This window comes from Durio zibethinus, chromosome 1 (genome assembly GCF_047325235.1).
Source record: "Durio zibethinus cultivar Kanyao isolate XHJ-2024 chromosome 1, ASM4732523v1, whole genome shotgun sequence".
In the NCBI taxonomy this organism is placed as follows: Eukaryota; Viridiplantae; Streptophyta; class Magnoliopsida; order Malvales; family Malvaceae; genus Durio; species Durio zibethinus.
In genome coordinates this window covers 36,283,509-36,305,950 of record NC_143162.1, presented here as the reverse complement: position 1 = coordinate 36,305,950, position 22,442 = coordinate 36,283,509, and the positions used below count along the sequence as shown (strand labels likewise).

The 22,442-nt window shown below is 31.2% G+C and overlaps 1 protein-coding gene across 1 annotated transcript; it reads right to left on the bottom strand.

Annotated features, from left to right (window-relative positions):
• Window positions 1–18,433: 18,433 nt before the first annotated feature.
• LOC111311378 (putative transcription factor KAN4) lies at window positions 18,434–21,817 on the bottom strand. Its single transcript, XM_022910752.2, has 6 exons — window positions 20,825–21,817; window positions 20,609–20,685; window positions 20,321–20,357; window positions 19,935–20,085; window positions 18,842–18,929; window positions 18,434–18,740 (listed from the first exon to the last, which is right to left on the bottom strand). The coding sequence occupies exons 1-6, from the start codon at window positions 21,258–21,260 to the stop codon at window positions 18,567–18,569; spliced, it is 963 nt and encodes a 320-aa protein (XP_022766487.2). The 5' UTR covers window positions 21,261–21,817; the 3' UTR covers window positions 18,434–18,566.
• Window positions 21,818–22,442: the final 625 nt, after the last annotated feature.

The following is a 22,442-nucleotide window of genomic DNA, read 5'->3' as shown; positions in this document are numbered from 1 at the left end:
TTCTTGAACCACATGACGATCTTGATATACAAAATGCTCCAGAGGCAATTAAGCTACTGGAAAAATTATCAAACATGAAAGATCTAGATCATCCGATAGAATTACTATACCAGTACCAAGAAGGATGGTAAATGTGGAACAAATCACATTCTGGATCTCTTCAATCTCTCCAGTCCCTTAACGCACTGGATGAAGAATTTCATAACTTAAACAATGCTATGGAAGGATTAAAAATTATGCATATTCTAATCCAAGATAAGCTAGAAGGGGGTGTGAAAATGATTTATGTATAAAGGATTACAAAGCTATATATATAGATTTACAAGTGGAGGACGGTAAACAAGAGAGAGAGAAAAATGAAGATAGAGGAAGGAGAAAAGATAAAGAGAGAAAGAAAAGAAAGGAATTGGCCTCCCTCTAACTTAGATACACTGAGGCTTTAAATAGAAAAATTTTAACTTATAAATAGTAACTTTGTACAGTTGTCGCTACAGTGTACAATAAAATTTTTATCTACAGTACCTCTACAGTGACTTGCTACAATGTCTTTCATAATATGTCTATGTCTTTTTCTGCTACAGTGACTGTTACAATGACGTTTTATTTGTCTATTATAGTGACTGCTACAGTATTTTCTATCTATTGGTCGTTGGCATCGAATGTAGTTTATCTTTTAGTGTCGATTATTTGTTCTGGCTTATCCTGGATTAGAATATGTATAATTTTTTTATCCTTTCATAACATTATTTAAGTTATGAAATTCTTCATCCAGTGCGTTAAGGGACTAGAGAGATTGAGAAGATCCATAATGTGATTTGTTTCACATTTGCCATCCTTCTTGGTACTGGTATAGTAATTCTGTTGGATGATCTAGATCTTCCATGTTTGATAATTTTTTCAATAGTTTAATTACCTCTAGAGCATTTTGTATATCAAGATCGTCATGTGGTTTAAGAAATCTGATAATAAAAATACGTCTACCATCTATCCAGCAAGCTATTTTTTAGATAGTCTAATTTTGTGGCTAGGTGGAGAAAGAATTTTTCCTTTTCTATAAGATCAATTCATGTTTGGAAATGGTAACTGTTTGGATTGGTATATTTAGTGATGATTTTGTTTAAATCATTTGAGAACTCGATATGGTCTGTTGGTGGATCAAGTATATTAAGGGGTTGAAAAAAATGTCCACTGGATATTCTATCAAATTCTCATATTTGATAAGGTTGGTAAAATCTTTCTCTTTGAAAGGTACCTAAAAGACTATATATGGTAAAATGAATGTAATAAAAATGTTTTGACCATTTTATACATTCAATAAAGTGATGCTTTATAAAAGCTGAAAAATCTTTTAAAAGGTGAAAAAAAAAGTTTTGTACAATAATTTATCCGACTAAATCAAATTCAATGCTTTTTACATCAAAGGTTTCATGATCAAGTCCAAATTTGATTTTAGGTATATATTCGTTAAAAGCAATATTATACATATACGTAGAAGTATAATAATCAAAAAAATTTTCTTTCAACAGGTTTTCTATTGATTGTAAAATAAAAGAATTAATTTGCTGAAATAATTCCTTAGTTAAGAATACTGTAGCTTTTTCAAAAAGAAAAATTCTCTTAAACTTGTTTAGCTTAGAGGAAGTATAATTTTCTTTTTCAAAATATTCATATAGATTCAAGAAATTATTTATCTCTTGAAAACTGTACTGATTTTCTTCCAAAGTAAAGAAATCAATATCTTGCTATTTTAGCATATTTGTTGATAGAAGACTTTGGAAAGCTATTTCTTTGAAATTCTGAAATTCTTTAGCCTGGTTGACTAAGAACTCAGTTAATTTTGTCATCTTTTTTCGAAAGTTGGATTTATTTTTTAAGAGATGAGATTTCCAAACATTGTTTAACAATTTATAGACTATTTGTTAGAGAGTTTTATTTTCTCAAGCAGTTTTCTGCTGAAGAGACTATTTGTGAATAACTTATAGGAGTCCATTCGTTTGGATCTTGAGCAAATTGAAAATTTTCTGGTTGAATTCTCATAAAATGAGGTTTGTAAAGTGGTTGTTGGTAGAGATATAATCATTGGTTAGGATTAGTGTAAAAATTAAATCTTGGGTTAAGATTTGTAGAGACCAAAGGTCTTAGAGAAGAAAGAGTAAAAGAAGAAAAAGAAAAGGGTTTTTTACCTGTCTTTTTTTTTATTGTTTTCCATCTACCTGTATCATGGACTGATTATTTTTTTCAATCGATGTGGTCAATTCAGATAGTTTGCAAGGAGATTTTTATCTCTGTTGATGAACTCTACTTGAAAATGATACTAGCAAAGAAAGTTATACCACCATATTCGCCTGAGATTATCAGAAAGCTTTTTGTTTTGGAAAAAGTTTTTTACTGCTTGGTTATCTGTTTTGATAACAAAGATCTTTAGGGCTAAATAGATGTGAAAACGTTTATACCATTTTTTATGGCTAATAATTCTTTTTCAAATATAATATAATTATTTTATTCGATTTGAATTTACAGAATTTGTAGCCACAAATCAGTTCATCTTTTTTATGAAAATTTTTTACTTTAAAGATACATCCTCAATGTTCATCACTGGCATCTGTCTCTAAAATAAGTAAATCATCTTGTTTAGGCAGATAGACTTTAGGTATAGTAGTTAATTCTGATTTGATATATTTGATAATATCAGAATCGTTGGGTGTCCAGACAAAATCATTATCTTTTCGTAATTTACGTAAAAGATAGCTTTTCTTTTTGAAAAAGGTTTTTAAAAAATTGCATGCCATAATTGAGTATACCTAACAGCTGTTGTAGCTGTTTGACATTATCCAGTTGTTCTGAAAACTTCTTGATCTTTGATATAATATGATCCTACAATGTTAGTTCATTTACAGATAGATTAAGACCAAGAAATTAAATTTATGTTTTTTTGAGCTCAACCTTTTTTAGACTCAAAATAATACCATGTAGAATAAATTCTTGAGCAATAAGATTTAGGTGTTTCCTGTGTTCATCTAAAGTATTTGAAAATACTAAAACATCATCGATATAGACACAGCAAAATTGTTTATGTTTGCTAAAAATACTATCCATCCCACGTTGAAAAATTTGAGGGGTGTTGCATAGACTGAAAGGCATAACAGTCCATTGGTAATGGCTTGCTGGTGCACTAAAAACAGTTAAAGGTTTAGAAATATCATTTAGCATGATTTGCCAAAAACCTGATTTGCAATCAAATTTAGAAAAGTATTTAGCCTTTTTTGCTAAATTGATCAAAACGTCTTTTCAAGGGATAAAATAGCCATCAAAAATAAGATTTTGGTTTAATTTTTTGTAATTAATAACCATATGGGGTTTACCTCGTGTAATCTTAGAATGGTTTCTTGCCAAAAATGTTAGACTAGAGTGCGGACTATTAGTTGGTTCTATCAGACCTTTGTCGAGCAATTCTGAAATTTGTATTTCAAATTCATCTATATCCTGTTTGGTATAGATCATGGGCTTTACTCTAATAATCTCTTTTGAAGAATGAAGAGTAAGTTCATAGTATCTGGGACTTCATTTCCAAAGGTTCAATGGGTCTTCACTGAAGCTTTCCTGTAAAATCTTATAAAGCCAATGTTTTTCATTAATAACTTTAAGTTCAGAAATATGTGTTATTTCTGGATAAAAATCGTTATGACAAACATGATTATGCTTGGATAAAAGAGGAATATCTATTGATTTTTTATCAATAGTAAAAGTAAGATGATCAGGGAAAACAAAAAATGGTAAATATTTATGTATAAAATTATTTTCTAATAGAATATCTCCATGCATATTAGGAAAATATAATATTTTAGGTATAATAAATTTCCTATCGTTTAAGGCAACAGGAATATTTTTTGCTTTTAGATTAACAATGATTTCTTTACCATCGATACCTACTATTATTATAGGAAGTTTCATAGGATGCCATTTTGTTGAAGGCAAAGCATTGGGTCGACAGCTAGAGATTATTGCTCCTGTGTCAATCAAAATATTTAAACTATATGGTTTATAGTTTAATAAATAAAAATATCCTTTTCTGTAAGTATAATAACGAATTTTTTTAGCAAAAGAAATTATTTCTGGCATGTTTTGTGCAGAGATACGATAATTATTTATATATTGAAACATTTTAATATCTTTATTTCTAGTTTTTCTAGTTGAAGAAGTGTGTGAATTTAACACAGAATTTACAAAATGATAATAGGTTTGGTTATCACATGTACCTTACTGATATGGATTATTTCCTGCAAAAATAGAGATTTAAGCATTGTTAGTATTACCTAATTGGCATATACTATTTACTTTTTGTAGGGCTTTTGTACTGTTTGTACTATGAAAACCTAAAAAAAAACTTCGATAAAGAGTACAAAAAGATCAATTACTTGTTATACTCTATGTATCATCATCTAGTTGATGATCAAAAGTATTTGTAGAAGGTAAAACCAGGTTTTGATTAAAACAGGTTGACTCATTTGAATTTTTGAAGTAAAGATTTTTTCCTGATGAGAAAAATTCTAGACTTGATACTTTCTGTTTTTCAAAAGTATTTGAAAGATCTTCGAGACACCATCTTTTTAGAATTGATAAATCTGTGAGATTTACTAGTTTTGGTTTAATTTTTGAATCAAAATTGTTTGGTTCAAAATTTTCAATAATATTAGAGTCTATTGGTTTCATAGAAGTATTAGTAGTATTTGTAAATTCATAAACCACTAACCAGTTGATTGAAAGATTATGCGAAGTAATTCAAAATCAAAATTGGTTATTTTGACTCGAAGGCATAAACATTTTTCAATGTTTTCGTAAAAAAAAAATAAAATAGTTTGGTTTAACTTTGAATAAAACTACTCCTGCTGCTAAATTGGATTAGATTCCACCAATTACAGTATTAACAGGGTTTTGAATATGATGATCCATTAAAACAGCTATTATGAGAATATCTTTTGTGGATAAAAAGAGTGGTTTAATGGTGATCAAAATTATTCTTATATGGATGTATTTAACCTTTGGATATCGAGAAAGAAAATAGCTTTTTTTTTTTAGTAAAAAAAAAAGATTTCTATTGATTCTTGTTGAGAATCATTAGCGACTGTATCACCAGATAGTTTTTTTATATGGCATTTAGACCAAGGTTCGAATTGTTTAAACTAACTTGTTTTGTAAATTTCATCTGGTTTGATGAGTTGTAATTCTTTTAGTTTTTCATCAGAAATAAAATGAGTTTTTCTTATTATATTTTTTAGTTTGACCATTCCATCTTCGTTGGTAGTTGTTATACCGGTAGAAGAGGTTACAGAAATATTATCTTGGTTAGATTCAGTATTTATCATAAAAATAAAATATGATTTATCTTTAGAAGAACTATAATCAGTTTCTAAAAAAACTTTATAATAAATTTCTTCGTCAGATAATTCATCAGCAAAACAAATTTGAAAAAAAGTTTCATCAAGTTTTTTTATCATTTTCTTCGCACTTTTGCCTTTGTTAAGACAATTGTTTGCATAATGACCTTCTTGATCACAAAGAAAACATTTACAGTTATGTTTAGAAGATTTTTTCTTCTTTTTAACAACAAATTTACCTTTTTTAGGTTTAAAAATGGTTGTAGGTATCCACTTTTTCCAAAAATATTTTCGTTTTTTCTTAAAACAATGTTTCGTTGAAAAAGACTGTTTATTATAGCCAAATTCAAATTCATTTTCCAAAATCTTTGCACATTTTTTATAGGAAAGTTTGGATTTTACTTGTTTGGCAACTTTTTGCTTGAGGTAGTATTCGTTGACTTGATTCTGAACGTAGTGTATTCTACATCCAAGAGTATCATAAAGTTTTATACTGAGATTTGCAGCTGAACTGTTTTAAGTTTTAACTCTAAATAAACAGTGTAATTTTATGAACATAATTCATCTTATGGTGAGGGAAGTTTAAGAAAATATTGTTGTAACCAAAAGTTTGAATGTTTTTCATCTAATTTTTTATATTCAGAAAGATATTTTTTAAAAAAATTATCAAGATACTGAATATCACATAATTTTAATTTTGATAAAATAGATTGAGCTTCTTGAGTGGGATCCAGGGATTCTGCACTACCATAAAACTCATTTTTTAAGATTTATGTTAAATCTTTTAGAAGTTAAGGTATATTTTCTGCGACTAACAGAGTTGATTTATGCTGTTCTTCGAGGGTTGTAGTTTCTCATTTTTTAAGAAATTGAAAGACATCACCTTGTCATGTGCCATAAAAATAATTGAAGAATCTTTTTTTGTTCCATTGCTCCTTGTATCCTGTGACAACAATAGACATAGATTATGCCCAATCATCTATGATTTTTTCATAGTCTTTAAGAAGGATTTTGGTTAAATCTAAATAAGTACCATATTGAGAAACTGTTCGTTTGTTTAACAAATCGATAACAGGGGTTTCAATCTTAACCTGACCTTTTTGGTCAAAATTAGATGTTTGTTTTATCTCATCCTTGTTTAGGTGAGAAAATTTTCTTTTAAATGAGAAAGATATTGATCCATTATATCGAGATCAAGTAAATCTGAAAATCTTAAAGTACCATCAATAGCTAGGTTAGATATGGCTAATGCTTTTCTTTTCCCACACTCTTCTATTTGAGGGATAAAAATTTCACTTGGTTCTGGATCTGGTTGATCATCATAACTATCATTTTCATCTAAAGTAGTTTTATCTGATGAAATTAGTTCATCCTTGACTACTGGGTTAGTAGTAAGAATTTTAAAATTATCATCTACTGTATCATTATTTGCTTCTTCACTACTGGGACTGATTGTGTCATAGTTAAGCATATAATGATATTTATACTTAATAAAGAGTTCTTTATGTTCTTCATAAAGAGTCTCTATTGCTTGAAGATAATCAATCCGTTATTACGGATCTTCAATTTTTTTTATTTTATATTTAAAATTTTTAATTATATATTTATAAGAGTCGAAATCAAGTTATTCTTATTTCTTTTTTGCTACGAAAGATAAAGGTTTATCATCATTCATCATAATATTGCCATAGTAAAGAAGTCCAAAATCTATAGATATATCTGAAAGAATATATTTTTGGTCCATCTTTTCTACAAGCATGTCTACTTTATCTTTTATATTATCCATTTTTACAAAAAGTTTATGAAAAAAGAAGAAGTTAAATCTATTAAACTATTTACAGTTTTACTTATGCTAATATTACTAGATTAATACTTAGGATCTATATGCAAGTCATGATTATAAGATATATCTTTATAACTACAATATTTTCTTCATAAGTTTTCATGTTTTTGGTGCTTAAAATCGGTGTGCTGTTCTGACAACACTAGCCAAACAAAGGCAACTCAAGCCACAAAAGTCGGTAAAAACTCATATATGCACGTATGAGCTTTAAGTCCCAAAAAAGTTGAACTCGAAAAAATTAAAATTAAAATTTTTAATCTTAATCTATCTGTAAATGGACTAACATTGTAGGATCACATTATATCAAAGATCAAAAAATTTTCAGAATAACTGGATAATGTCAAACAGCTACAATAGATGTTCGGTATACTCAATTATGGTAGGTAATTTTTTAAAAATCTTTCCAAAAAGGAAAGCTATCTTTTGCGTAAATTATGAAAAAATAATGATTTTGTCTGGACACTCAACGATTATGATATTATCAAATAGATCAAATCAGAATTAACTATTATACTTAAAGTCTATCTACCTAAATAAGGTGATTTACTTATTTTAGAGACAGATGCCAGTGATGAACATTGAAGATGTGTCCTTAAAGCAAAAAATGTTCATAAAAAAGATGAACTGATTTGTGACTATAATTTAGATAAATTCAAATCGAATGAAATAAATTATATTATATTTCAAAAAAATTATTAGCCATAAAAAATTGTGTACAACGTTTTCACATTTATTTAGCCCCGAAGATCTTTATTATCAGAATAGATAACCAAGCAATAAAAAACTTTCTCCAAAACAAAAAGCTTTTTTATAATCTCAAGCGAATACGATGGTATAACTTTCTTTGCCAGTATCATTTTCAGGTATAGTTCATCAACGGAGATAAAAATCTCCTTGCAAACTATCTGAGTCAACCACATGGATCAAAAAAAATAATCAGTCTATGATATAGTGGATAAAAAATAATAAAAAAGAAGACAGGTAAAAAATCTTACGTGATGGTTCGCCACGGTTAAGACATGTCCAAGCAAGAGCCAATGCTTTGCCACAGATCATACTGTGAAAACCCTGGATCATGTATGCCTGATTTAGCCATATTGTGAACTAGCTCTAATACCATTTACAGTCCATCCCGCTTGCATCTCACGGAGTAGCCAGTAAGGGTACCTCAGAAGCTAGTTTTCGTTAAGCCTCTCGACCTAACAACCCTACGTAGTGGTCGGCCACGGTCGGGACATGTCCAAGCAAGAGCCAATGCTTCACCACAGATCACACCGTGAGAACCCTGAATCATGTACACCTGATGTAATCATCTTGTGAACTAGCTCTGATACCATTTACAATGAGGTACAAAAAAAATCTATGTATAAATGATTACAAAGCTATATATATATATTTATAAGTAGATGATGGTAAACAAGATAAAGAGAAACGTGAAGATAGAGGAAGGAGAAGAGATAAAGAGGGAAAGAAAAGAAAAAAATTGGCCTCCCTCTAACTTAGATACACTAAGACTTTAAATAAAAAAAATTCTAATATATGAATAGTAACTTTGTACAGTTACCGCTACAGTGTGCAGTAGAATTTTTATCTACAATATCGCTATAGTGTTTTCTGTCTGTTGGTTGTTGGTGTCGAATGTAGTTTATCTTTTAGTGTCGACTATTTGTTCTGACTTATCCTAGATTAGAATATGCATAATTTTTTATCCTTCCATAACATTGTTTAAGTTATGAAATTTTTCATCCAGTGCGTTAAGGGACCAGAGAGATTGAGAAGATCCAGAATGTGATTTGTTTCATATTTGCCATCTTTCTTGGTACTGGTATAGTAATTATGTCAGATGTTCTAGATCTTTCATATTTGATAATTTTTTCAATAGCTTAATTGCCTCTAGAGCATTTTGTATATCAAGATCGTCATATGGTTCAAGAAATTTGATAACAAAAATGCGTCTGTCATCTGTCCAGCAAGTTATTTTTGGATAGTTTAGTTTTGTGCCTAGGTGGAGAAAGAATTTTACTTTTTCCATAAGATCAGTTCTTGTTTGAAAATGGTAACTGTTTGGATTGGTATATTTAGTGATGATTTTGTTTAAATCATCTGAGAACTCGATATGATCTGTTGGTGGATCAAGTATATTAAGGAGTTGAAGAAAATGTCCACCAGATATTCTATCAAATTCTCATATTTGATAAGGTTGATAAAATCTTTCTCTTTGAAAGGTACCCAAAAGACTATATATGGTAAAATGAATGTGGCAAAAATGTTTTGATCATTTTATACATTCAATAAAATGATGCTTTATAAAAGTTGAAAAATCTTTTAAAAGATGAAAAAAAAAGTTTTGTACAGTAATTTGTCCGACTAAACCAAATCAAATGCTTTTTACATCAAAGGTTTTATGATCAAGTCAAAATTTGATTTTAGGTATATATTCGTTAAAAGTAGTATTATACATATACGTAGAAGTATAATAATAAAAAGTTTTTTTTCAACAGGTTTTTTATTATTGTAAAATAGAAGAATTAATTTACTAAAATAATTCTTTGGTTAAAAATATTGCAGCTTTTTCAAAAAAAAAAAAATTCTCTTAAGCTTGTTTAGCTTAGAGGAAGTATAATTTTTTTTTCAAAATATTCACATAGATTCAAGAAATTATTTATCTCTTGAAAATTGTACTGATTTTCTTCCAAAGCAAAGAAATCAATATCTTGCTATTTTAGCATATTTGTTGATAGAAGACTTTGAAAAGCTATTTCTTTGAAATTCTAAAATTTTTTAGCCTAATTGACTAAGAACTCAGCTAATTTTGTCATCTCTTTTCAAAAGCTGGATTTGTTTTCTGAAAGATGAGATTTTCAAACATTGTTTAACAATTTGTAGACTTCTGGTTCAAGTCCAGGGTTATAAAAATCTTTAATCTCTGGGTTAGAGAGTTTTGTTTTCTCAAGCAGTTGTTCTGCTGAAGAGACTATTTGTAAATAACTCATAAGAGTCCATTCGTTTGGATCTCGAGCGAATTGAAAAATTTTTGGTTGAATTCTCATGAAAAGAGATTTGTAAAGTGGTTGTTGGTAGAGATATAATCCTTGGTTAGGATTAGTGTAAAAATTAAATCTTGGGTTAGGATTTGTAGAGACCAAAGGTATTGGAAAAGGAGTAAAAAAAGAAGAGGAAGAGGGTTTTTTACCTATCTTTTTTTTTATTGTTTTCCATCCACTTGTATCATAGACTGATTGTTTTTCTCAATCTATGTGATCAACTCAGATAGTCTATAAGAAGATTTTTGTCTCCGTTAATGAACTCTACCTGAAAATGATACTGGCAAAGAAAGTTATACTATTGTATTCGCCTGGGATTATCAAAAAGCTTTCTGTTTTGAAGAAAATTTTTTACTGCTTGATTATTTGTTCTGATAACAAAAATCTCCGAGGTTAAATAAATGTGAAAACATTGTACACCATTTTTTATGGCTAATAATTCTTTTTCAAATATAATATAATTTATTTCATTCGATTTGAATTTACCGAAATTGTAGCCACAAATCAGTTCATCTTTTTTATGAAGATTTTTTACTTTAAGGACACATCCCCAATATTCATCACTGGCATCTGTCTCTATAATAAGTAAATCACCTTGTTTAAGCAGATAGACTTTAGGTATAGTAGTTAATTCTGATTTGATCTGTTTGATAATATCAGAATCGTTGGGTGTCCAGACAAAATCATTATCTTTTTGTAATTTACGTAAAAGATAGCTTTCTTTTTTAGAAAGATTTTTAAAAAATTATCTACCATAATTGAGTATACCTAACAGCTGTTATAGCTGTTTGACATTATTCAGTTGTTCTGGAAACTCCTTGATCTTTGATATAATGTGATCCTGCAATGTTAGTCCATTTGCAAATAGATTAAGACCAAGAAATTCAATTTTTGTTTTTACGAGTTCAACCTTTTTGGGACTTAAAATAATACCATGTAGAATAAATTCTTGAGCAATAAGATTCAAGTGTTTCCTGTGTTCATCTAAAGTATTTGAAAATACTAAAATATCATCAATATAAACATAGTAAAATTGTTTATGTTTGCTAAAAATACTATCCATCCAATGTTGAAAATTTTGAAGGGCGTTGTATAAACCGAAAGGCATAACAGTCCATTGATAATGGCCTATTGGTGCACTAAAAGTAGTTAAACGTTTAGAAATATCATTTAGCATGATTTGCCACAAACCTGATTTACAATCAAATTTAGAAAAGTATTTAGCATTTTTTGCTAAATTGATCAAAACATCTTTTTGAGGGATAAAATAGCCATAAAAAACAAAAGTTTGGTTTAATTTCTCGTAATTAATAACTATATGGGGTTTACCTCGTTTAATCTCAAAATGGTTTCTTACCAAAAATGCTAGACGAGAGTGCGGACTAGTAGTTGGTTCTATCAGACCTTTGTCGAGCAATTTTGAAATTTGTATTTCAAATTCATCTATATCATGTTTGGTATAGATCATGGGCTTTACTCTAATAATCTTTTTTTGGAGAATGAAGAGTAAGTTCACAGTATCTGGGACTTCGTTTCCAAAGCTTCAATGGGTCTTTACTGAAGTTTTTTTGTAAAATCTTATAAAGCCAATATTTTTCATTAATATCTTTAAGTTCAGAAATATGTGTTATTTCTGGACAAAAACCATTATCACAAACATGATTATGCTTAGATAAAAAAAGAACATTTATTAATTTTTTATCAATAGTAAAAGTAAGATGATCAGGGAAAACAGAAAATGGTAAATATTTATATAGAAAATTATTTCCTAATAGAATGTCTCCATGCATATTACGAAAACATAATATTTTAGATATAATAAATTTCCTATCGTTTAAGGCAATAGGAATATTTTTTGCTTTTAGACTAACAATGGTTTCTTTACCATCGATACCTACTATTATTATAGGATGTTTCATAGGTTGCCATTTTGTTGAAGGCAAAGCATTGGCTCAACAACTAGAGATTGTTGTTCCTGTGTCAATCAAAATATTTAAACTATATGGTTTATAGTTTAAGAAATAAAAATATCCTTTTATGTAAGTATAATAACGACTTTTTTTAGCAAAAAAAATTATTTCTGGCACGTTTTGTGCAGAGATATGATAATTATTTATATAATGAAATATTTTAATATCTTCATTTCTAGTTTTTCTAGTTAAAGAAGTGTGTGAATTTAACACAGAATTTATAGAATGATAATAGGTTTGGTTATCACTTGTACCTTATTGAGATGGATTATCTCCTGCAAAAATAAGGATTTGAGCATTATCAGTATTACCTGATTGGCACATACTATTTACTTTTCGTAGGGCTTCTGTACTGATTGTAATATGAAAACCTGAAAAAAAAACTTCGGTAAAGAGTACAAAAAGATTGATTACTTGTTATACTTTCTGTATCATCATCTTATTGATGATCAAAAGCATTTGTATGAGGTAAAATCAGGTTTTGATTAAAACTGGCTGATTCATTTGGATTTTTGAAGTAAAGATTTTTTCCTGATGAGAAAAATTCTAGACTTGGTACTTTCTGTTTTTCATAAGTATTTGAAAGATCTTTGAGACACCATCCTTTTGAGATTGATAAATCTGTGAGATTTACTAGTTTTGGTTTAATTTCTGAATCAAAATTATTTGGTTCAAAAATTTTAATAATATTGGAGTCTATCGGTTTGATAGAAATATTAGTAGTATTTGTAAATTCATAAACCACTGACCAGTTGATTGAAAGATCATGCGAAGTAGATTCGAAATCAGAATTGGTTATTTTGATTCGAAGGCATAAACATTTTTCAATGTTTTCATCAAAAATAGAAATAAATTAGTTTGGTTTAACTTTGAATAAAACTACTCCTACTGCTAAATTGGATTGGATTCCACTAATTACAGTATTTACAGGGTTTTGAAAACGGTGATCCATTAAAACAGCTATTATGAAAATATCCTTTGTGAATAAAAAAAGTGGTTTAATGGTGATCAAAATCATTCCTATATGGATGTATTTGACCTTTGGATATCGAGAAAGAAAATGGCTTTTTTTTTTTTGTAAAAAGAGAGATTTTTATCGATCCTTGTTGAAAATCGTTAGCGATTGTATCACCAAATAGTTTTTCTATATGGTGTTTAGACCAAGGTTGGAATTGTTTAAACCAACTTGTTTTGTAAATCTCATTTGGTTTGATGAGTTGTAATTCTTTTAGTTTTTCATCAGAAATAAAATGAGTTTTTCTCATTATATTTTTTAGTTTGACCATTCCATCTTCGTTGATAGTTGTTATACCGGTAAAAGAGATTACAAAAATATTATCTTGGTTAGATTCAGTATTTATCATAAAAATAAAATCCGATTCATCTTTAGAAGAACTATAATTAGTTTCTGAAAAAACTTCATAATAAATTTCTTCGTCAGATAATTCATCAGTAAAACAAATTTGAAGAAAAGTTTCATTAAGTTTTTTTATCATTTTCTTTGCACTTTTGCCTTTGTTAGGACAATTGTTTGCATAGTGATCTTTTTTATCACAAAGAAAACATTTACAGTTATGTTTAGAAGATTTTTTCTTTTTTTTAACAACAAATTTACCTTTTTTTAGGTTTAAAAGTGGTTGTAGGTTTCCACTTTTTTCAAAAATATTTTCGTTTTTTCTTAAAACGATGTTTCGTTGAAAAAGACTGTTTATTGCAGCCAAATTCAAATTCATTTTCCAAAATCTTTGTACGTTGTTTATACGAAAGTTTGGATTTTACCTGCTTGGTAACTTTTTGCTTGAGGCAATATTCGTTGACTTGGTTTTGAACGTAATGTATTCTACATCCAAGAGTATCATAAAGTTCTATACTGAAATTTGCAGCATGAACTGTTTTGAGTTTTAATTCTAAATAAACAGGGTAATTTTGTGAACATAATTCATCCCATGGTGAGGGAAGTTTGAGAAAATATTGTTGTAACCAAAAGTTTGAATGTTTTTCATCTAATTTTTTATATTCAAAAATATATTTTTTAGAAAAATTATTAAGATACTGAATATCATATAATTTTAATTTTGATAAAATAAATTGAGTTTCTTGAGTGGGATCCAGGGATTCTGTACTACCACAAAACTTATTTTTTAAGATTTGTGTTAAATCTTTTAAAAGTTGAGGTATATTTCTTACGGCTAATAGAGTTGATTTCTACTGTTCTCTAAGGGTTGTAGTTTCCCATTTTTTGAAAAATTGAAAGACATCACCTTGCCATGTGCCACAAAAATAATTGAGGAATCTTTGTTTGTTCCATTGCTCCTTGTATCCTATGACAACAACAGACATAAATTGTGCCTAATAATCTATGGTTTTTCCATAATTTTTAATAGTAATTTTGGTTAAATCGAAATAAGTACCGTCTTGAGAAATCATTCATTTATTTAACAAATCGATAGCAGAGGTTTCAATCTTAACCTGACTTATTTGGCCAGAATCATATGTTTGTTTTATCTCATCCTTGTTTAGCTTAGTATTCTAGTTAAAAGTTAGAGTCTGCATTATTTCAATAAAGAAAAACAACTCGGACATTATATATATTATGCCAAGGTCAGAAAGACTTGCTAGCATGGATCTTCTACCACTTGTTCTGTTTTATCCATTTTTTGGTAGTTCTGGCGCAGAAACTACTCATTACTTCATCTGCAGAAAATTTTAATGTTGCAAAGAATATATTATGAGGTTTCTACCACTTGTTCGGTTTTATCCCATGTACGTCATACTCCAGATAGTAACATCAAAATGAAATAAAGCAAGAAAGTCAACTCTAACATGCACTTTGGCAGCCAGGTTGGGGGGGGGGGGGGGGGGGTAGAACTGTTACCAAACACGAATGCAGGAGTAATTTCTCAATTTTCTGAGGCATATCATCACTTGATGTCATTTGTTCTTCACTATTTACTCAAAACCTAGATGCAACACTCCAGCAGTACATTTCAATTACGATTGATGAAATTTACAAACATCAGCAACGTAATGGGCCACTAAAAAAAATAGATCAAGGATGGCTAGATAGCAAAATACAAGCTACTTTTAAATCCTTCATTTTCAGAACCAAAAGAATTAATGTAATGAGAATTAGTTTGGAAATATAAATTGAAGTTCTTTAAGAACATATAAAGAACTAATTCAATGTACATAAATAACGACAAGAAGAAAACCTCAGTGACCCATGTGCTTAACATACTATCTAAATGATTCATTTTCTTCTATTATGCAATTTTTTCAGGCAACAGTACCACAATTTACTTCAATATAAGACTGATATTTTCAGGCTCCTTCCCATTAAATTCCAGAGGTTTAGCAGACAAATTAAAACTAACAGAATGATGCCATTTACAGTTACATCCCCAAGAATTTCTCTTCGTATATAGCATTTGCTTAGACAATGTGAAAAGCAGAAAAAAAATGGCATTAAAACATTCCTTAAGAATGCCTAAATCAGGCAAAATAGGAACAGTCAATGTTGCACAAAACCACAATTATAGCAGAAATCATGATCTATGAAGAAAGTCAATGTAAGAAGTACTCTAAACAATAAATCAAAATTCCCCTTTGTTTGAACATTGTATTAAGGGGTTGAAACTCATCCAAACAGGCCAACAAACAACTAATATTTCTCTGAAATTATTCAGTAACATGCACAAAAAGAAGTACTTTTCTGGACACATGAAGGTTATCCAACATGGTTTTGACAAGAAGCCCAAATGAACAAGTGCATCAGTACTTGTAAATTAACAAAGAATCACAGGTGGCTTGAAAAGTGAACATACCGTACTTGCTTTATGAAGTCAAAATATCAAACAGAATCAAGGAACGTCTCAGCAGCATAGCTAAAAATCCAACAACATTCAACCATGAACAATCAAATTTGTTTCTTTATATAATTTCAAATTGTTGCATAGATGTATAATTATTTCCTTTATGCATGATTCTTCTCCCAAATGAAGTTCAGATTAGTGCAGAGTAAAGCATTCACTAAATCAGGGCTCAGAAGGTTGGGTTCCTTTTCTATATTAAACTAACGCAATTAAAATATGAAACCCTTTAGCCAATATTGACTTGTTCATACCATCAGTCACATAATCTTTACTAAATTTCACAGTGAAGAGTTCCCTTTCTGGGGATTACATTAAGGTATTGGCGTCAAAGGAAAAATGACCAAGAAATTCAAATACACCAGTAATACTAGCAAATCATCAATACTTCAATTTGGGACCACATCTCCACTGAAAAAAGATACGTACGATTAAATCAACAAAATTCTCTATAATTTGTCTGGAGATTGTATGTATGGTATATAAAAATGCAATTTCCATTATATACACAAAAATGAGAAAAACAGACAGAGCTCAAGACAAGAAAAGAAGCTTCAAAGAAAGGAGTGGAAAACAGGGTACATAAGTATTTTTTCCGAAAGATATTTTTAACATGGGATTATACATGTAATAACAAAACCGCCTGGAAATTTCGTTGAGAACAGCTAAAAGAAGGGTTTTATAGAAACCAGAAATGATGAAAATTTTCTCAGTAGTCTTTGCTTTTGTTGGGGTGGGCGCTCCCAAAAGTGACGCTGTCTTTGATAGATACAATTTCCACGCAACAGACAACCATGCAATCATTATCGACGAAAACAAGGACCAGTTCCCAATTGCCAACACCCTCTTCTTTTTTTTTTCTTTGTATTCCTTTGGGCCCCAAGTTTTTGAAAGGCCTGATGGCAAAAAGCAGAAGACAGAGTCGAACAGGCCCATAAATATTTTGATTTTTTACTATTGGAGGAGCCCACCTGATAATCAGCACAGATCTGACGGGCCTTTTTCTTTTCTTTTCTTTTTGGTTTTTGTTACAGGCAGGCCAGGCAAGAATAAGAATTGAAGTCTTGGTTAATAAAAGATTGATAGCGACAGTGCGCTATATATCCAAATGAAAAAGTACAAGATTTCATTTTCTGATTTCTACACTGCAGTGATGAAGTGATGAAGTGATGAAGAAAGGGGCGTGCGCTAATTACACGACAACTAACAATGGGGAAAACAGGGTGTATGTTTGCTTTTATTGTAATGGCTTTTGTGAGCGTGCGCCTCCATTTATGACTGTCATATTTATTGGACTTTAATTCATAACAGGGTATAATCATCCCTTTGATTTTAATTTCAAGTTCAAAGTTATCATAAGGTTTAATTACAAAGATGCAATGTCAAGTTTATTGTCAAACCCTACTGGTTCCTAGCCAAATTACTGAGGTTTTTATCTTTTATTTTTTTTACTAAAGATTTGCTATCCTTCTTCATGAAAATTGATCAAGTTGACATTGAGCAGGGGTGGGGAGGGGACCTCAAACAATTTGGCTGTATATGGAGAATTTATAATCAGCAGTCTTATTTTGCCGACACATTTGTAATTTTGTACATGAAATATACATGTCCGTATGAATTATCATATATAGGAGTGTTTTTTTTTCCTGGCAAGTCCAAAACAAAGAAATCCCAGTAAGTAAGTTGGATATTTAAAACTCTTGGATTAATCCAGTAGTCGATTGAAAACCAGCCAAAATTGGTGGTCCCTTTAGCTTCTTCTCGGCATGTATCGATACTGGAATGGTACTATATAAAAGGTCACAGCTCGTATGGCAATATGAAGAAGAACAATCATGATTCATGATCATTCTGAAAAATAGGGTCATTATTACTATTTTTCAGTAAACGTGTTATATGTGTGGACTATGGAGTATGGACCATCTCTTATCAAATCATACGTTCCAACTTCTAAGGCCAGAGCCCTCAGCTCCGTCTATGGGACATTAGCATTCAAGTCTTGGCTACAATCATACCCATGGTCACGGAGGCAGGCAGGGCCATACCCAGCTCAATGTTCGCAGAGAGCACCGAATGCGAAATTGATTGACATAAACTGTCCAAGATATTTTGCACTAGGGCTTGACCCACCGGTTCATTGTTGGGGACCCTACTGGACGGCTGCATAACCCTAGGCTAGCAAGGACCATAGACCATGGCCCAGAAATATCAAGATGATTGTTTGATTTTAGTATACCGGTTGCTTTTCCACAATGGCATCAAAATTATATGGAACAAGAGCGTTTCGACGACATTCACAAGGGTACAGCAAAAATTTTCATATGTGATCAAGAGTCAGAAACTTCCTTTCACTCTTTTTTATTCTTGACGAAGTTTAAAGAACATGGAACAAGCTAGTTGATGCAAGTTAGATATTTCCCCCAATTTAACAGGAAAAAACATTATATTAGCTGGTTTTATGGTGTCTAACACTTGAGAAGGGTTAGCTCATTTGAAGATTCAGCATAGTCCATTTTCCAGCTTGGCCTTCCGAGGGTGAATTCTAGGTTAAGGAACATGTCTGAAGGTGACAAGGAGCTGGAATCTAATCTCTCCTTCATTCTATCCGACACATGAAGAACTTCCTTGTCTCCATCCACCTATGGCAAAACCAAAATTCGTCATACGATAGATAATTAGCACAATGATAGCAAATTGAACTTTCAACATGTTGGATTTTGTTTCAGTGATGCAATCATACCTTAGCATCATTTGGCTTAAAAGTCAAACCATTTCCATTGCTTGATATGCTCAAATTATTTGTCTCCGTTGAGGATAGCCATGAAACGCTGCAAACAAAGTAAGGAAACACCAAATAAGATTAACTCATCCTCCAGGACGAGTAACATGTGTGTAGAAATAGAAGGAACAAATATAACAAAGCCAGCAATAACAATTATTAGGCTCTAAACCAAATCCCCCTTCATGTTTAAATGATCTTATTAATTTACAGTCTATTTCCAACTGTTTATATATAATGATTTAATTCAAGATGAAATTCATTAATTAATTTAAAACGTGTAAAAGATTGGCTTTCCGAATATATGATTGGAAAGTGATTATGATCTATGGTATAATTGATTCTGTTGAATAATGTAGAGCATGGGGAAAGCATGCAACTCTTTGTTTAACATATCTCAGATTAGGAATTAACGCAACAATAAAATCTAGCTTTTACAAGATTATATTATACTAAGCCATTTTTTGGGGAAGTCAACAAAAGGAAGCAGCAAACAGCGGGATATAATTAATTAATTAATTAATTAATTACTGGATCAACAAATAAGTAGAAAGATGATGGAAAGTTTAGTCCTTTAGGCTGCTTCTTGTAAAATGTAGGTAAAGAAATGGCCGTCAGATTATGGCAGCCTTGAGATTTGAACGAACAACCTTGACTTTCATTAGAAGGTATTGGGATTAAAACATTCGAATTAAATCTAACGGGTGAGAGATGATCGAACTTGTTTTTGGAATGGAACACGAAAAAGAATAGCATACCTAAAAACCCTAGGTCATCTTCATCAAAATCTATGTACTTGGGACTCTAACATACTGGCCTCATCTACACCATAAACAATGACAGACAAAATGTAGGACCAAAACAGTCCATGGCCAACGATACGTGTATATGCGTGCATGTACGATCGTATTGAGTTATTGCATCCATTTAATTAGGCATTATTTTATATTTAACTTTTTGAAGATAGAAAAGGTCATGATTCAGCTTCTGAGATGAATTAAGCAATGTAAGAGGAAACAGAGAGAGAGAGAGGAGATGTTGCGGATGTCCTCACCTTTGGGTCCTTTGTGGTGTCGATTGTGGTGAGATTGGTGATGGTTTGAGAGAATAGGAGGGGTTGGTATCAGCTTTTCCGGAAGATAGTCTTCCATCCAAATCAACAATCCCTGTCCTATGGTTCAAACTCATGTCTGTCTGCCCTTGACCTGAAAAATGCACGAAAGGTTGAGGCACTGCTATTGCATTATCAGACACCCGTCAAATAATTCATATTTAGACTCAAGTCAGTCTAATCGTTCCAAACGGTTCTGGTTTAGTGGGGAATAATGGATCAAATGATAGAGCTTCTGTCATACCTGGTCACCAAGTTAGCTCTCAAAAAAAGAAGAAATAAGAAGAGAAATAAAATTGCTGTAGTCCTCAGAGGTAAAATCCAATTACCTGATCCTTTGTCAGTGCTCTTCACTGTTCTATACATCTGCATGAACACAGAACACCTTAGAGATAGTGAGAAAAAGTCCACATTGCTAAGATTACCATATAGATGCTATTTTGTCCTTACCCCTTGTTTCTCCACACCCACTACAGTTGAATCATATAGAAATACAAAAATAGAACACGATAAAGGCACAAAAACAACCATGAAAAATCAAAAAATACTAAAATACTAGTAGCAACAATTCTCATACATAAGTTCAAAGAAACGAAGATTGTCCACAGTAACCCCACCTGCAAGTGACTCTTCACGTGAGCTAAGGTTAGATCCTTGACATTCATCAACTCTAAGACAGATTTTGGTGTTGCTCCTGTGACAGTTGCCAATACAAAGGTGTAAACTTGTTATGCTTTTTTCAACAAAGATTTTCATTTTGCACAAACAGGAGGAAAGAGAAAAGGTAAATATATCCCAGATGAAAAGATATCTTAGGTAATGAAGTGTATTACTTTCATGTCCTCCAAGTAGCTGGACTGCATGAACAAAATGAGCATGGAGGGTTGTAGTCCATCTCATTCTGGGAGCTCTAATGCTTCTTTTCACTCCATTGATCATCCTTGTATTTCTCTTGAAATCACGACCATAGATTTGTGGCTGATATTGATGGTGATGATGATGAAGGTTTCTTGGTTGCTGTAAATTGGAAGGACCCAAATCTGACATTTCAAACCCTAAGCTCAACGTTGGCTCTCCAGAACCGGGATTACTATATCCATTTTCATGGCTCAAATCGCTTCCGCTGCTGCCAGAATCAGTCGTTGAGCTTCTATCACTATTGGTTGATTTTCTCGATAACCCATCGTAGGCCATTTCCTTAGCCTTACAATATGAAACCGATGGTGGGCTAATCTGCAAGGATAGATCAGGCAAAGGTGTGGTTCTCATTATAGTATTTGAGCTTGTGAACACAAGGAAAAGGTGAAGATCTTAGTCAAAAGGCCCTGCAAGAGGTATGCTAACCGATCGAGACAAGAAACTAAAATAGAGAGAATGAATGAAGAGAGTGGACAGGAAAAGTGGGGTTAGAACTTCGAAGGTGAAAAAATGAAGAGAGAGCTGAAAAGGAACCGAAGGGAAATGTTGTGATTATATCATGAGTGCCTCATGATTTGCATGGGTGTTGTGGGTGAGTGTGTGAAGAGAATATAGGCTTTTTAGTAGGATCCCTCTAGGTTTGATAGAAAGATCAGAGGTTTAAAAAAATTGCAGAGACTACAACCAGTCAGATTAAACAAAAACAGAAAAAGCAAAAACAATTGCAGGAAAAGAGAAAGTAAGTAACAGAGTTTTTTTGGGGGATGATAGTTTGAAGGAAAGTGAAAAGGGCAACTTATGTATTTAAGGATGCAGAGAAGGATCAGGGACCTTTCCTCCCCAGAGAAAGAGAAAGTGAGAGAAACGATGGGAGAGGAAAGAGGGGTCCTTTTTTTCCTTATCTTTATAATGGGGAATGAAAAAGGAGGTGCCAGCGAGGGATATAATGGTGGTTTATGCCAGGGAATGGTTGGAATTCGAGAAAAAAAAAAGGGTACTATTCCATGGAATATTTGGAATGGAAATCCAGTCTTTCTCTCTCACTCTCTCTAGATATCAATCAGTCTCAATACCTTGGCTTGCAAAGGATCGCTATCCCCCATTCGAATTCCCCTACTCTTTTTGTATCTTCACAACATTATTATCTTATTAATTTAATTTTCCTAGCTTTTCCCAGAATTAGAATATTCCCCATTTTCATTTCTTTATACCAGGATTGACTGGCAGGGCAGGCCAAAAATATCCCTGGCTCAAAAAATTCAGCTGCTTTTAATTTATTATTACTAGGTCTTTTTCATGCAGAGGTGACATAAACCCTCTTTAACATTTTTTTCTACTCTCTTTGAAAGCATACTGCCTAACACATGATGTTATGCTTAAGCTGTAATGATGTTGATATTTATTTTGAGAGTTTTAACAAAGCGACAAAAACTTAATCATAATTATGCACTAATAACAGTCATTAATCTCATGCTATATATACCAAAACATACTTACCCTTTTTCTCTTGTTTATCAAAAACCTGATTTTACC